Here is a 15,576-nt window from a genome sequence, read left to right as displayed (position 1 = left end):
GTGGGTCTGGCATGGACCAATTCTGAGATAATAATTTGAACGACATGTTGCGCAGCTGTGATCGAACGTAGCTATACGAGCGAAGTGCTCTTCCCGAGCGAGCCTTGAGTTAGGTTACAGCTGAAATCATTGAGTTCTTCTGGATCTGAGTAACCTACCACCTGGCATACGGAAGGTATTTATCACACTCATCCTTTTCCATAGCAGTTACCCAGTGGTCATGCATTGGTCAGGTATATCTACCTAGGCATTATCCGTCACGTTAAAGAACATTGCAATGATAAAGACTGCTGAATATTCCCGAAAGTTCCTTGAATGATTTACATACGTAATTACGTGTCTGCTTCTGTCTCCGGGAATGGTCGAGCGAGAGCAAATGGCCACGAAAGAGCGACAGTGGAACAGCAACTTACGCACAGCAAACTAACTCACGGCAGCGCGAGCCACTCTCCAAGCAATGCAGCAAAATTCGGCGTGCCGACACCGGCGACGGGGTCCCAGCCGGGCTGCGAGTAGAAGCCTACGGTGCCGCAGCCGGGGTTCGTCCCGTTTGTGATGTCGTGGAACGCCGCCATGAACGACGGGGTGTAGATCTACAAAACCAATATCGGTCAACGATGGTCGACAGTGGCGGGTGTAACGTACGACGGGGTTGATGAACCCAATAGAGCTCTTGCCGACCGCAAGGCGAGCGTCGTTCACGCTTGTGAGGATGGAGCCAACAACGGGCGACGCGGCAGAGGTGCCGTACACGAGGAAAAACTCGCCCTGAACTGCGATGACGTAGTTGGCGCTGGAATGCAGCATTAGCAACCATCTTTGGGTGAAAAGGTGTGTATCACCCGTTAGCTGCAAGATCAGGGTATGCTCGCGAGCCCGTGGCGTTCCAAATGTTCGTGGGGTACGGGGGAGGGTACTCTGTGAGGTAGTGGTCCACGGCGGATTTCTGCCAGTCTGGGATGGCGAAGACGTTGGAGAAGCCTCCGCCGGAGTAGATTACATCTTCGCAGGCGCTCTCCGACTCCCACACCGATTTACCAGAAACGACCTGTGTGGCACCGACGGCGGTAACGTATGGGCATGTCGCAGGGAAGTCGGGGTTGAAGATGGGCCCGCCCACAGCTTGGCTGCCATCCGACTCGAGACAAACATCGTTGAAGGTTGCCACACCGTCATCACCCGATGCATAGAGGATAGTCACGCCCATGAGGCCGAGCTGCGTCAGCAGTTAGTATTCAGTCGAGTCGATACAGTGGCTCATAAACACGGAGACTCACCTTGCCGTACTCATAGCACTGTCTTTCCATGTAGGCGGTGGTGTAGTCCGCTTCCGGTCCACCGTAAGAGGTGGAGATAACATAGGCAGGTTTGATAGTGCCGCAATCCTCCTGACCTGAAGAAAGAGGATGAACGGTTTAACAGGAAGTCGAAAGCACTTCAAATGGCCCCAGGTATCGCACCTTCGTATCCTCCGCCGTACGGGTCAGGATAGATACCATCAAAATCTGGGTCGTCACCTCCCTCGTAGGTGCAATAACTGCCGTCGAGGGCGTCGAGGAGATTATTGTATGAACCACCTGACAACACTGGGCTTAGATAAATGATCGATCGACCGAAAATGATGCTCACCCTCAACATCGTCTCCAACCTGGTACAAAGTCAACTGCTGGTTCTTTCCTACGAGCGACATGGAATACTGGAAGTCAAGGTTCGACTCGCCGTTGTAATCAAAGCCCGCATACGTCGTTTGAATGTATCCTAAGGGTCACGTGAGATAACCATAGATGGTATGCGAGAAGCCTTTCCAGGCGAAGAAGGAACGCACCTCCATCGATGCCTTGTACAATCGGACGCTCACCCACTTGGCCTGCAGAATAATTCGTGAAGAACAGGTCGAGATCGCTGTATACCAATGCTTGAGGCGTGTACTCAGCTGCGACAATGTCATCGTCAGAGCCTTGGGCAAGCATGCGTTAAAGAACAAGTAACTCACCGATACCGTACGAATTTTTCTCAGGTGCTATAGGTTCGTACACATATTGATACAAAGCCCGGAGACAATCGGGAACAATTTGCAAGTCACAGTCCGCAAGCTCAGTCCAAATAGTCTTTGATACATTGAGCAAGCGGCCCTGCAACAGCTAGGTAGTGAGAGGTCCCAACCTTGACAATCCCTGTGGTTTTGGGGAAGATCGCCGAAGCACCCGGCTTGCCCATGTTCTTCACGGAATCAGTTCTCTTCTTTGTCGTTCGTTTGGATCGCATTGTTTTATCGAAGTGCAGAGTCGGGGTAACGATCTCGACGTGCTTGGAGACATGTTCCGGAAGGTGGTACTTCTCGTGGCACCCGATGTGCTCCTTCACGTCGTCCTCGTACTGATACACGTAGTATTCGGTGCCCAGGAGGCTTTCCGCTTCTGCGATGGTCACGTTCGCAACGAGCCATCCCCCGCTTCCGCTCAGCTTCACCCTTTGCGCATCAATTCCGCCGTCGACGAGCCAGGCACGAACGGTATCGACAGACTCCTTCGAGGGCCTGAAAGTCTGGGCAATCTTACCTGCGTTCCAGTGTTTCCCGTAGTTCGGAGACTCAGGATGGGACACATCCATGAGGTAGGCGTCCAGAGTCTCCAGGTTGGACTGTGCGAGACCGACGCGGAAAGGAAGCACAACGTCGGGGTTGGCACGGCGGACAGCAGCGAGACCATGGGGGAGTGAGCGACGGGACTCATGAACAACGCGGGGGGAGAACGCAGAGCCACCCCCCACGAAGAACGCCGACGTGACGGCGGTGAGAAAGGGAGCGGCGAACTTCATTCTAGAGGAGACCCGGAGGATAGGAGGGAGGGCATCTCGAAGTACTTTGTCCTTATAATTATTCTGAAAGACTGATCAGATCGCGCGGTGTCCGAGTCCAGTGGGAAGAACTTGGAGCCATATGCTGGAAGTTGATGTTCCGTTGCAGGCCCGCTTAGGCCTGCTTCTCTCCCGTATCCAATCTCGATCTTGTTTCGGCCGTTACGTAGGAGATATGATCATTCTCCCGGATATCGTTTGCTGGAGAACCAACAAATCTCGTGTCCCGGTCATCCTTGTGCTGTCTGCCAGTGTATTTCTTGTGGGGACCATGCGGATGCGGATTAGCCCTGTAGCCCGTGTTTTTGATACTGTATGTCAGACCACCTCAGCCTGAGAACTAGCTCTGCTGCTGCTGTATCTGGTGTCATGGATAGAACTCGTCCCAGCGTGGACGCGCTTGTGATCAAGCCACGACATGCATGACTCAACATGACCCAGAAATGCTATCTCAAATGCGGCCGGGATTCTTCAGACCCTGACATGTGTATGCTGTTATTTGCATGCTTCGGCGAGTTAAGAATATCTGCATTATCAAAGGGTTAATGTGGTTCTTCAGTAAGGAAGTATAAAATCCCAGTACTTTCTGCAACGGCAGCGATCGCCTTTTCACCGTGACTCGATAACGGCTTCAATGGACTCGATGTACTCTTGACCAACCTTGTAATACTACATGCCAGTGGGGAGAATGAGCAATGCTCATGTACGGTTAAAGCAGATTCGCGAGCCGCGGCTTCGACGTTGAAGCTCGCGAATCTGCATTCCATGGAATCTGTTTCTTTCGCTGCCGGAGGTTCTTGCCATCTGTATAGGTACGAGTATCGAGACACCCCGTGGACCGCTTGATATCCCAGCTGTTGGGGGTTGGAATCTGACAGCACCCTTCAGAAGGATTGTGTACTGAGTCATTCGCCCGCATGGTATTCTCAGGCGGCCACGCGGCTATCACCCTTCTCCTTCCACCGCTGTGCCACATATAGCAGCCATTGTGCGGCAGCATCGCTGACAGATAATTGACCACAGCAGCATGTGTACGATAGTGGGCATTATACCACTCATATTGATGAAACGTCGATGCGGTCGCGCCAAGGGCAGGCACATCTGCCTACACCCCGTACGGTGTAGTAAAGTTATATAAGTGATATCTTCGACATCACTCTTGTATTATTCAATCAGGTGGCATGCGACCGTCGCGCACGGTAAGCCACGTATCTGTCGTCCCATCAACACGATCAATGCTGTGATGGTGGTGCATCAAAAGCGTATGTCGGTGGTGGCACATCGCCACGCGTACCCTAGTAACTCCACTACACGTCCACCGTCAGTGTCCTAGCGACCGATACTAGTGATATACTTCAATTACAGGGCGGCGTCCGTCAATTAGTGTTCCATGCTGGGATAAAATTCTGACATAAAAAAGTGGGGGACGACCAACCTCAAAAGGTGGCATAGAGCGCCAGAGGATGCCATAGCGGTGGCAGCGACAGTGTCCAGGTAAGCGACATAACTGCAGGTCTGTGAATAAATCCAGACAAAGTTCGTACGTACTTGAACCACACGCATCCCCACAAACGCTCATGCGAACTGGGGAATCTCCAGACCAGCTGACTTCGCTATCCGGATGATATTCTCCGCCTATGAGTAGCACACCGAGTCAATGGAGAATTCGATGGGGGACGCTGCAATTGCTCACCTGCTTAACCATAGGGGCATCAATCATCTCCTTGCCGCCGCCCTCGAGCTCGAGTCCAATGGCACCCTTCTGTGCACTGTGTGCGCGTTCCATGCGGTGTAGGATTTTGGCGGCACGGAAGATTTCTGGAAAGCATCCATGGAAATAAAATAAGCCAGGAACATGTGAAGAATTATGCGGAAGACATGCCTCTCGGACTAGGAACGAAAGTCGACTGAATTATATCCACCTGTGTGGGGTGGATTGCTTGCTACACAATGCATATTCGTCAGACACTGGAGCTCAATTTGCGCAGACGGGTTCTCGAACCTTGCCGCTGAACCCCAGGCGTCTGCCATCCTCGCATTCCTCTTTCAGATATTCCAAGTCTTTGTAATTCACGCAAACCTTTGAGTGGCAACGTCAATTCAAATATGAACGTCCCACTGGAACGCACCATGTCAATAGCATCTAAACCAAATGCCTTCGCGGTAATCACGATCTGCGACCGAGTGAAGAGGAGTTCTTGGCGAGATGCTGTTCGGATTATGGACGTGTCTGCGCAAACTGCCAACGGAAGACGTAGCATCAATGTTGGGTCACCGTTCTCACCTAGGAAGCGCAGACGTACAATCTTCCGCACCGAACTAAATCGTATGGCGTCAAGGCATGGTATCGCGAGACATAGGAACAGATCAAGCCACGTACGAGAAGCGCAGCCAAACTGCCTCCCAGAGCTGGGCCATACTCTGACTTCCAGCCCGCAATTTCTTCCAATCTAAACAAGGACCGCGCACTTTCGATAGAGGCCACGAGCCGCAAGGGGTGCTGCAGCGGATCGCGCACGGAATTCATCTGCATCGCGGTGTGGATTTCGCGGGAGACGTGGTGTAAGTCCAGCGCCGACTGCACTTTGGGTAAGACAAGAGTCCGAACGGAGGTCCATCTCAGCTGTAACCCAGTAAGTGGCCTTCACGGATACTGAAAGGCCGTTAAACCCACTGCTTCTGCGATGTCATCCTTGAAGAAGGCGGTGTTGATTGCATTGAGCCTCACGGCGATACGTCCGGGACTCGGAAGCTCGGCTTCCGATTTGGCCTGCATATTGGTTGTAGTAGTAGCACAAATACTGAGAACCTAAATTGCCGTACGCACAGAAATGAAGTTCCGTAACCTGTTCCGAGCAGCGTTCTTGTCTGACACAGATGGCGGGACACTGTCCTCCAAGTCGTAGATAATGACATCTGATTTATTGACCAGAGACTTCTCCAACATGCGGTCAGAAGATGAAGGCACTGCGGATTGACATACGTGCTCAGTGAGCAGTTCCCAGGCGGGGGATGAAAAACGCGACCGGGTAAACTAACCGTAGAGGTATGACCTGTGCAATTGGGTATCTCCATTTGCAGCGATTGAGCTTAAGGTCTGCAAAGTTCTGGTAGACCAAGGGTGTCCAGTCTTCACCTTCGATCTGCGCAGGACAGAGATGGGAAGACGCTCATGAAGATATCGGAGGGTAGTCATAGCGTGCTGACCCTAGCGTGACTGGAGCACTCAGGATTTGCTTGTGCAGGCTCGAGAAGGTCGTCGTTCAAGAAAGACAGTCCGTAGCTGGTTAGTCCGACTGTGCCCAGCACACTCGACTACCGTGACTACTCTCGATCGTCTGTCTGATCATGCGGAGTAGATCAATTCGTGTTTGTACGTATGTACTTACTACAAGCTTATAAATTTAGAGATGCGCGTAGATTACACATATAGGTTGGATACAGCTACAAAAGATGAATAATACATGTCCTACGATCTTCCAATCATCCCAGTCCAGTCGAATCTTTCATACTTCTGCTTGAACTTCTGTACCCGCGCCTTGTTTTGGCGGAAGTCGATGCGCCTAGGGTGGCGCCATTGTCTAGGCTCCAGTTCCAAAATGTTGCCAATGATCTCTCCAGCGAAATAACTGAAGAGCGGGAAAACATCAACAGAGCGTCAAGCAGTCCAGATCGAAACCGTACCGAGGGAATTCGCCCCCACCCTTCTCACCCTCATCAATATCTGCTTCGGGATCATCACCGGTCCCTGCTGCCTCCGATGTGCCTTCGATGACATGCCCGTAACCCTTCTCACCTTTGTGGTCAAACTGAACCATGAAATAGGGGAGGTTGGCTACCATGGCTCTGCGGAAGCCTCCAGGCCTAGCAGAGAAATCGATCAACTTCTTGTGCTGCGACCACTCAGTCTCAGACATGAGGATTGATTCCTACACCATAGTACCGTGTCAAAATTCCTCCACGATGTCAGAATAAGGAAGACAATCCACCTTGAAATAGCCGGGAAGTTGCTCAAATTGCGCCCATGGTAGCGGGACACACTCAATGAAGGAGTGTTTCTGCCCTTTCAGAGAAAGTACAGTCTCGTAGAATACTACGCCCTTGTCATCTTCCGCAAACATCCGCATCAAACACTTCATGAAATTCTGTACCACCAGAGAACCATCAGAACCCACAGGTTCCAAAAATGAGGTTACAACGTACCCGGACTTCGTCCCACACATCATCATCACCCTCCAACATCGTCAGATGATGTTGAATGGGGACAATGAGACAGTGTCCTTGGACCAGTTCCTCGTATTGCGTACAGGAGAGGTACACCCGAGTGCCCATGGCGACAACGGGAGCCTTTGGCAGCGAGTCGTCCTCGCCAAAGCAAAACGGACAGGTGGCGAGCACCTTCTGCGTCCGCTTGTAGTCTTCCCGCCATGTCAGTAAGAGTTCCACTTCCAAGTATCCTACTCACCGTTGATAGCAAACTGTCGCTTCATGGCATCAGACCGCATTTTCTTCCTACCAAGTCGCTCCGCATTGTCGTCGATATAATCCAGATCATTCTATGGACAAGAGGGTAAGCCAAATGGGTCACAGAAAGTTCAGTGAATCGACCTTACTTCGTACTTCCCGTCCGACATGATAGCACGAGCGAACTCGGTGTCAAGGTTCTTCTGATCCGCCATGCCTGCGCCAAACCTTTCTTGACGAAGCATCTCGCCCAGTGTGATGGAGTCGTCATCTGCATTGATGCGGATGACATCTCCTGTCTTAGGGTCACGAGTCTCTACCTGTATGCACGATCATGAATAGAGGCTGCGAATACGACGAAGTCGGTGCACATACTATCTCTTTCTTTTTGCGATTGCCTGGCGGTAGTGGCGAATCCTCCTTACCTAGCCCTACGTCGTACAGTCGACCACGGGCATCCAGTGTCGGGAGTAGTTCCACTCTTGTTCTCACCCCATCCTCTCCCTCCCCATGTGCCTTACGCACTTCTTGCTCATATTGTTTCTCCAGTGCCTCGGCATCTGACGCACCCACCAACTTTGCGCGAAGGACCTTCGCTTGCAGCTTGTTCAGAGAAGACGGAGACAAGGCGCGCTTCATGCCAGGTATGGAGGCCGATGAAGTCATGACAGATGGGATAGGTGTGTGTGACTGGGCTCGAGGTGTCCCACCCTGCGAAGGTAAGCGCAACGAATCAAAGCGTCTGCTCGCTGCGCCAGGTCCTTGACCAGAAAGAGTAGGGGTAGAGGGGATGCTGTTTCCGACGTCCGGACGGCGGAACGATGAACTACGGCTCGACGCACCGCTGCCACTGATGTCTGTGAACATGAATCGCCTCTCGCCTTCCGTCTCCCTGCTCTTCCCCTTGCTATCAGTATTTCTGCTCGCACGCCTGCCCGAACGCTCGTCAAGAATCCTCCTCTCTTCCTTCGCTTCCAGGAAGGCTTCCAGCGACTCGAAACGGTCCAGGGCGACCTCCTCAACGGACTTCCCTTCCTCCTCTGCACGCTCATAGACGCGTTTCAACTTCATCATCCGCCATTGCGAACCCGGACCACCTGGAACAAACGCCTTCGGTGCAGTTGCAGGTATATCGCCCAAGCTCCCCCCTTCCTTGAGCGTCGTATTCAGCTCCTTATTGCTAATCTTGGGCTTCACAGCAATAATCAGCAAAACCAGGAGGACACTCATAGGTAACAATTCACCTTGTCAGGATCTGGACGATCAGGCTCAGGCTTCTTTTTCCGAATATCGGTACCAAGGCTAGAGAAGAAGTCCACGCCCCCACTGGTATTGCGTGCATTCTGCGACGGCTCCCCATAATCCTCTGTAAGTGACTCATCTCCTGTCGGCATGCTCATTCGAGAGCTAGGTCTCTCCTTCGGTATTGTCGGTGCAGAAGGCGGCATGAGCATCCACTCGTCTCTCTTCAGGCTGCTCTCCGTCTTTAGCGACGGAGGTAACGGTGGATCGGAGGGCTCAACAAAAGCGCGCGATGTCAGCTTCATGCTCTCCGCTGTAGGGATCGTGGTAGCCAGCGGCTGAGAATTTACGTCGATGAAATGGGACAAAGAGACGAGGTACGTACGACGCACCTCCTCTCCCTCCATATCAATGTTCTTCTCTACCCACATGTCGTCGTCATTCGGGTCATCGTCGACGATGTGGACATGTTCATCGTCCTTGCGGCGCCGCTTTGCTTTGCCCGAATCCTTGTCGGACTTGTGCTTCCGCTTGCTCTTGTGCTCGTGGTGCGGCTTGTCGCGCGGGCTTTCGTGATTGGAGACAAGCTTGGCGTCCTTGTCTTTGTGGCCCATGTTTTCAGCAACGTCTGCGCGTGACGAAGTGATAGATGTGAGCTGGGATGAGTGAGTGCACCGCTGCCAGGGTGTTTGGGAGTCGTGGTCGAGATGAAGTGGATGTCAGTCGTAGAGCGTCACGTGCGCCCATCTCGATCAGGCAACTGTAGTAAATAGTCACTACCTCATCTTGATCTTTTCATGTTTGCGCAACCTTGAGAAAAAGTAGATATACACATCACGAATACATAATCTTACAGGTTTGGATATAACATTGCCACTCAAGCGTCTAACTTCAATATGTCAGCTTTGAGCCTATCGGGCAGATCATTGTCACCGGAGCCCGCGTACGACATAGTCGCAAACATTCCCTTGGTCAGGAATGATGGGTTCATGAAAAGGGTAGAATCGACCATCTAAGGCTTTGGATGTCAGCTTTTATGCTGTCGAACAAACGAGTGAGGAGACGTCACCTTAGAGAAGTGTTTCAATCTGCTAGGAGTGATGAGCACGTCGGGCGCGGAAGCTGCTGAGTCGAGGCCAGCCAGCTTGAGGGCCTCGGAGTGTGTGATGTCGAGGTTCACTTCATGTGATAGGTCGAAAGGAACAGGGAATATTGGGTAGAAACTGGTGCCGCCCTTCAAGTGATGAATCGAGGAAGTCAAGTATATCTGGCTTACCTCCTTTGTTGCAGAAGGTGTCTGCATGTATTCGTCATGGGATCACCGGCCTGGGTGGTATCTCCCTGAGACGAGATTGATTCAACCTCCTGTGCACGCTTAAAGAACTCCTCTTTACGAAGGTGGAAGATCACGTCCACACTGCTGACACCGAAGGACAGATCGTTGAGCGTGAATAGACACGGATTCGGCAAGAGGTGCATGCGCTACAGACGTATGTCAGGGCGAACACAGCGATTTGAGAGAAGTAACGTACCGGGTCTCCGGAGAACTCGAACCCGAGCTCGCTTTGCGGAAATACTGCGTGGTCGCTGATGATGTCGCGTACACTCGGGACGATCAGGACCAGAGCGCCGGGTGCAGAGTCGAGGTATTCACGCAGAGTTGCTGTGAATGTTTGTCGGAACAGTTCTGCAGGTGTTGTATCTATATCACCGCTCTTCACTAAGGGATGAGCATTGTCTATGAAGGGGCCGACCTAAGGGAGCGTTTGTTTGCAATCAGGAGAATGAAGGAAACAGGTAAGTGAAACCTCACGAGAATAGAGACTGCAGGTTTTTCTGTCTTGAGTTTTGAGATCAGTTTGTGCCACGGGTTGAAACTCAAATCAGCATCGGGGCTAAACGGGCCGCAGGCAACGAACGCAGAGAACGAAGAGTCGCTGTCAACATTCATGTTGTTACGAGGCGGCGTCTTCAGCCCTGGTAGCTAGAAAAAGATATCAGCCTCAATCAGGTTGCAACAAAAAAATGCATACCGAGAGTATCTCAGAAACAGAGAACCACCCACCACCACCGTTCTTCCCTCGAAGTGCAACAATCGCCCCTGGGAAGAGCCCGACGCCCCCAGAGCCCTGTGAACCCCCACGCAGTTTGACGTTAGAATCAAACCGCAGCGGTACTCTGGCGCCAGACCCCATCATACGGGACAACTCCAGAGTGAGAGATGCCTCATTTAACTTTACAGATCCGGAAGAAGATTCGGAATCAAGGGCGATCCGGCCGACTGCTGTGACTTCTTCCTGAAGCATGGCTCAGGACTGTGAAAAGAGAGAAATATTAGAAATAGCGCACCTCAGTCGCTGCTGACGGATCACTCAGATCCTCGATGCCATAGTGCTCTTTGACTAGTTCACCAAAGTCGTCGATTCTGTTATCAAGAGCTAAGGACATAGCTCATAAGCCCTATTTGCGAATACCGAAATGGTTGAGACGCACCTTCACTACGTTCGGATATTTTCTCGTACATGTACCAATCTAAGTGCCATGCTTCAATACCCGAACATGAGTTTAGAAAGAGAGATGCTCACATGCACGCTGCTTTCTGGACTCGGCATCATTGCTAGGTCCCACATAGCGAACTTTGCTTGGTACTGCGACGGGTATTTTCCTCCCTTCTGCCATACTGAACCCGTCTTGTCTACGGACAGCGGGACGCGCGGGTGTCCTGATCGGCGGTCCCATCGGCGACCGCATGTTCGGCCTCATCATACCATTCAACATGTTCCTATTCAAGGGTCCTGTAAGCTGCGCTTTCCCTTGCTGCTTCTTCGCCTTCGCGAGATCACTCTGCGCCTGTTCCTTGAGGGCTTGGATGCTGTCCATGGTGAACTGTTGTACGTCATCCGAGTTGAGATGCTTAGGGCCCGAAGACTTGTACTTCAGAGCTTCCCATTTGTACCACAAATTCTCCCCACTGATGTTGTATATCTGGCAGAGTTTGACACCTGGACACGTCGACGAAGGTTAGCCTGAAGGCGGAGTTTGGCGAGCGGCAACTGACACACATTCTGGGACCAGTTTTTCATCCAGACGGTCTCCAAATTTCTCGAGGATCTCCCGACGGAGTCCTGCTTCACTGAGAGAGGCCATGTTGGATAGTTCAGGCTACAATGCAGGAGTCGCGTCGTGCAAGTCGCGGCACGCGTCTGATAGCGCGTGACGTCACACATTGCAAGTCACACCAGAGATCACGACAGAAATTCCGGAATCCAGAACAGACATGAATGGGATAGCGAGAGCACAAGGTGTGGCGTCCGATCGCGCGAGGGGCCGTATACAAATACAGAGGCACCTAGTAGCAGTAGGGAAAAAAATACGATGTATACAGGTCATGGTCTCCCAAACTCTCCCTGCGGAACCGATCGACACCATGGCTGGCCCCCTCTGGGAATGACGGTGGTCAAACACTCAAGCCAAACTACAACCAGAGTCCAGTCAACGTGGCTAATCAGGCTCAGTTGCCTCAGGCTCTGATGCTGGCTCGGCGGGTGCGGCCTCGTCTACGTCTTCGGAGGTGGTCTTGGTGTCCTCCAGCTCGGCGAGCGGGCTCTCTTTAACGGGACTCGAGTTTGTGGGCGAGACGGAGAGTGACTGATGAGCAACATGGGGCGAGGATGCATGCGGGATGCTGAGAGGACATCGACATGGGCAAGTGCCACTACAAGGAGCGAACGACGACTCACTTCTCCGGGTTGGGAATCGCGGTACCAACCGTGTTCTGAGGAGCGACTCCTGCTTTTGAGAGCGCATAATCACCAGAATCGAAGTACTTGCGATCCTGCGTGGTCGCGTGGTGAGATGGCGTCGCCACTAAAGATCGATAGACACACCTTCTGCATCTTCGTCAGGACATTCTTGTGCGTAGGAAGCTTTCCGTACAGGCGGAAGAGCTTCTGCTCCTCTTCCGTGAGTTTCTAAACGCAAAACCGGTGTCAGTGGGTTGGAAAGTAAGAGGTTCATGAAAGGCTCCGCTAGGAGGTTTCAGCTTTGCTGACAAAAACGGGACACTGACACTGATGTCGACCTTGTTCCGCTTGGCCGGCAACATCGTGATGGATTTGGAAACACAAGGGGGCAGGAAGGGGGTGAAGAGGGCCAAAGGCTCTCACGAGCGGGGGTCGAACAGATAGGAAAGCCTTATGGAAAGAGGATATCAGGCGTGGTTAGATGACGGTCTGCAAGCAAAGGTGCACCCGAGGCTGCACCGAGTGGCCACTGCCGCCGAGCGGAGCCTGGCGGAACTTGGAGCTTGCCTGCTTATGACGTAAGCTGATTCGATCGCTGGTCACGCGCTCTGCCTTGCGCCGTCGACAGCGGATGAAAAAAAAATCGCAAATACCGTCCATCGTCCAGCAAATTGCAACGCAGTTGAGAACAAATGAGTCTAATCTACGACAAGAATATCGCCCTCTTCCACCTCTTCCTTATCCTCGAGCTCCTCTGGGTCAATCGCGGATCCTATCACAGCGATGAGGGACGAACTTGAAGGTCTAGAACAGCAGAAGGTAGCCTCATGCGACGTTGCTCTATCAATGCCGGAGAGCACGTAGCAGTCTGTAAGGTGAGATCCGGTATGGGTGTGAGAGGCTTCTCTGAAGTCGTCTGCAGAAGGTTGATGACCATCATCTGAGCTTCTGCTACTAGAATCCAAGTCCGGGATATCCCAATCCAAGTCCAAGATACAGCCGTCTTCAGCGCCGTTAAATACGACATCCGAAGCCTGAGAGTGAGAAGCCCGCGTAGGCGACATGTTCAAGCAGTCCTGGCGAGCGAGAGAATCCGGACAGTCAACGGAGTCAACTTCCCGAGGACCCGCGCAGTTGTTCCTGAATGAGCGGCAGCTTTCTGGAGAGGAAGGACGAGAGTAGAATATGTCTACATCATTTGCAGCTGAAAAGCTCCAGTAATCCGCAGCTGGATCATGAGACAGAGTAAGGCCATCATCAGCGCCGAGGAACCCGAGTCCTAATTCTTCCCCATGAAGGTTGTCATGTGAGAGTGTGTCGGCTGAAGTCGACACCAAGAAGACCTTTTGTGAATGAGATGAACAAAGTTCTGTAGTGCGCAATCCATCGACGCTTGCTGCATGCGTGTGGGGTGTCTGGAATCGAGATCAGTCCAAGGATGATGTAAGAGAAACCCATTTCACGCAGCTGACATTTACATACGTGGGTGTAAATTTCGGACTCTGAGCTTGACGGCATGAAGTCATCATGATCCGGCGACGAGGAAGGCGTTGGGCTATCTTCATCGAATCTGCCGAACAAGAGAGGATCATCGCCAGGAAAGTCCTGCCAGTCATCGATGTCTAATTCAACCTGACTATGGTCCAAGACCTGCTCGGATCCCAGAATATAGTCATCATCTTCGTCGTCATCGTCGTCGTCGTCTTCATCATCGATAATTTCATTCAACGTACCCCCAGCATCGTCGAGCAGGTCTTGCGACAAGTTGAACACGGCGTCATCATTCTCATCCGCGTGTACCACGCCGGACACCGTTCCGCAGCCCTGTAGATCCTAGTTAACGAGAAAAATACGTAATACAAATTGCCAATACTACCTTAAAGCGTGCCGGCCTGATTTCTTGCCTGAAGAGCCTCTCCAGCGATAGAGATAGAACGTCATAGTCTGAGTCAACAGCTGTATCAATGCCGTGTTCGGCCTTATCGCTTTCGTCAGGAGGATGCCCAAGATATCCATGTAACGCGGCGATGGATGACGCGGACGACGAGACGATTTGCGTCTCGAGGGTCTAGAATAAACGTGATGTATGAACGGCACCTATGGTATTTCTGCCTACCGTCATGAGTCGTGTGAATCTCTTCCGGAATAACGGGTTAGAGGATCGTTGTGCCATGTGGGTTATTGAGCGAAGCACAACAGGGAAGAATGAGCATTCCAAGTCAAGCATCTGCATAAAGCACAAATGGTGAGGTCGCGCAAGCATCGCTTTGCGAAGTCATACGTTGCGCCAAGGTCCAAAGATCAAGGGGTACCGTCTAGGAAATGCTCTGCTGAATTTCAAGACGTATAGTCGCTACAAATGCACCTACCTGACAAGATGCCAGCAAACAAAAGTATCTACAAGGCGGTCAAGCGCGGACATGATGGGAAGATAAGCACGAGCGGCGAATGGATCGACGTCATCCGCGCCCTTGGCTGCAACAAAGACAGTCACTCTTGTCGGTAGACCATACAGCAGTGTTGTTGCAAACCTTCGTCTGAAACAGTGGACTTCCATTCAAACACTAGATCTATCGCGACCAAGCGCACAGTGGGAGGTCGTCTACCAGAGGGCATGGGACGAGATGATGCCGCAGTAACTAGCGAGCATTCAGACGACATACGAAAATGCAACTATAAACAGATAAACAGACACTTTGGGAGCCCATCGTCTTCATCAATGTACACGTCAGACACGGTACTCAGGCCGAGCTGGGACGAGTTCTGAAGACGTCTTAGAATTAAAATGTTTTCCTTGCCCCTGCGAGAGGCGTACCGTCTTCAGATGAGACAGAAACTGGTGGACAATAGCCGAGTGCTGTACGCCATTCGCTGCAACTCTAGCAGAACCAAGTACACCAGATAGCGAGAAGACCAGATTCGAGCCAAGGATGATGTCCACGTCCTCTGGAAGCAGCCCTTTCGCGTTGTAGACCTCCTCGGATGGTGACCCAACTGCGAATATGTGACGCGCACCCAGTGATAGAGTAAAATTGCCAGCAGTCTCGCGAATGGTCGAGCGGGAGCTGAACGTGGGCATAACGGAGCACAAGATATTGTAATCGGGATGGTAGATAAGCGCGGGGAATAAGTGGTGGATAAGGGGGTTACCGGACGTTATCGGGGACAAGCAGATGCATACAGATCACTGCCCCTTCAGCACAGTCTTGCTCTGTCTGCTTCAGTGCCAACGTCGAGAAGAGTCCCCCGCGTGTGGGATACCATCTCTCCC

The 15,576-nt window shown here is 52.0% G+C and overlaps 6 protein-coding genes across 6 annotated transcripts; all 6 read right to left on the bottom strand.

Moving 5' to 3' along the window:
- Positions 1 to 428: 428 nt before the first annotated feature.
- SCP_0700740 (Aorsin) lies at positions 429 to 2,817 on the bottom strand (the record flags this gene model as incomplete). The annotated part of the gene is made up of 9 exons (XM_027760006.1): positions 429 to 593; positions 646 to 793; positions 843 to 1,216; positions 1,278 to 1,393; positions 1,461 to 1,577; positions 1,630 to 1,758; positions 1,826 to 1,933; positions 1,994 to 2,108; positions 2,164 to 2,817. 9 exons carry the CDS (start codon positions 2,815 to 2,817, stop codon positions 429 to 431), a joined length of 1,926 nt encoding a protein of 641 aa, XP_027615807.1.
- Positions 2,818 to 4,431: 1,614 nt separating this feature from the next.
- Positions 4,432 to 6,052, bottom strand: SCP_0700730 (citrate lyase beta subunit; the record flags this gene model as incomplete). The annotated part of the gene is made up of 10 exons (XM_027760005.1): positions 4,432 to 4,491; positions 4,550 to 4,674; positions 4,739 to 4,799; positions 4,859 to 4,936; positions 4,986 to 5,095; positions 5,160 to 5,175; positions 5,237 to 5,479; positions 5,531 to 5,626; positions 5,684 to 5,823; positions 5,896 to 6,052. 10 exons carry the CDS (start codon positions 6,050 to 6,052, stop codon positions 4,432 to 4,434), a joined length of 1,086 nt encoding a protein of 361 aa, XP_027615806.1.
- A 273-nt stretch (positions 6,053 to 6,325) lies between these two features.
- SCP_0700720 (Pre-mRNA-splicing factor cwf19) lies at positions 6,326 to 9,176 on the bottom strand (the record flags this gene model as incomplete). Its single annotated transcript, XM_027760004.1, has 9 exons — positions 6,326 to 6,485; positions 6,541 to 6,785; positions 6,846 to 7,001; positions 7,060 to 7,274; positions 7,322 to 7,412; positions 7,470 to 7,640; positions 7,696 to 8,511; positions 8,565 to 8,900; positions 8,955 to 9,176. The coding sequence occupies 9 exons, from the start codon at positions 9,174 to 9,176 to the stop codon at positions 6,326 to 6,328; spliced, it is 2,412 nt and encodes an 803-aa protein (XP_027615805.1).
- A 263-nt stretch (positions 9,177 to 9,439) lies between these two features.
- SCP_0700710 (DNA polymerase alpha subunit B) lies at positions 9,440 to 11,709 on the bottom strand (the record flags this gene model as incomplete). Its single annotated transcript, XM_027760003.1, has 10 exons — positions 9,440 to 9,574; positions 9,632 to 9,785; positions 9,839 to 10,044; positions 10,095 to 10,316; positions 10,376 to 10,546; positions 10,596 to 10,859; positions 10,912 to 11,000; positions 11,056 to 11,094; positions 11,148 to 11,564; positions 11,625 to 11,709. The coding sequence occupies 10 exons, from the start codon at positions 11,707 to 11,709 to the stop codon at positions 9,440 to 9,442; spliced, it is 1,782 nt and encodes a 593-aa protein (XP_027615804.1).
- A 354-nt stretch (positions 11,710 to 12,063) lies between these two features.
- On the bottom strand, positions 12,064 to 12,667 carry SCP_0700700 (mRNA stability protein; the record flags this gene model as incomplete). The annotated part of the gene is made up of 4 exons (XM_027760002.1): positions 12,064 to 12,247; positions 12,303 to 12,397; positions 12,450 to 12,533; positions 12,632 to 12,667. The coding sequence occupies 4 exons, from the start codon at positions 12,665 to 12,667 to the stop codon at positions 12,064 to 12,066; spliced, it is 399 nt and encodes a 132-aa protein (XP_027615803.1).
- Positions 12,668 to 13,003: 336 nt separating this feature from the next.
- SCP_0700690 (hypothetical protein) lies at positions 13,004 to 15,384 on the bottom strand (the record flags this gene model as incomplete). The annotated part of the gene is made up of 9 exons (XM_027760001.1): positions 13,004 to 13,720; positions 13,788 to 14,129; positions 14,182 to 14,373; positions 14,422 to 14,532; positions 14,587 to 14,620; positions 14,675 to 14,780; positions 14,837 to 14,944; positions 14,999 to 15,068; positions 15,121 to 15,384. 9 exons carry the CDS (start codon positions 15,382 to 15,384, stop codon positions 13,004 to 13,006), a joined length of 1,944 nt encoding a protein of 647 aa, XP_027615802.1.
- Between the last annotated feature and the right edge of the window lie 192 nt (positions 15,385 to 15,576).

Source organism: Sparassis crispa, assembly GCF_003851025.1.
Source record: "Sparassis crispa DNA, contig_000006F, whole genome shotgun sequence".
Taxonomy (NCBI): domain Eukaryota; kingdom Fungi; phylum Basidiomycota; class Agaricomycetes; order Polyporales; family Sparassidaceae; genus Sparassis; species Sparassis crispa.
Note: the sequence above shows the minus strand (reverse complement) of the source record. Positions and strands in the feature narration are given on the sequence as shown.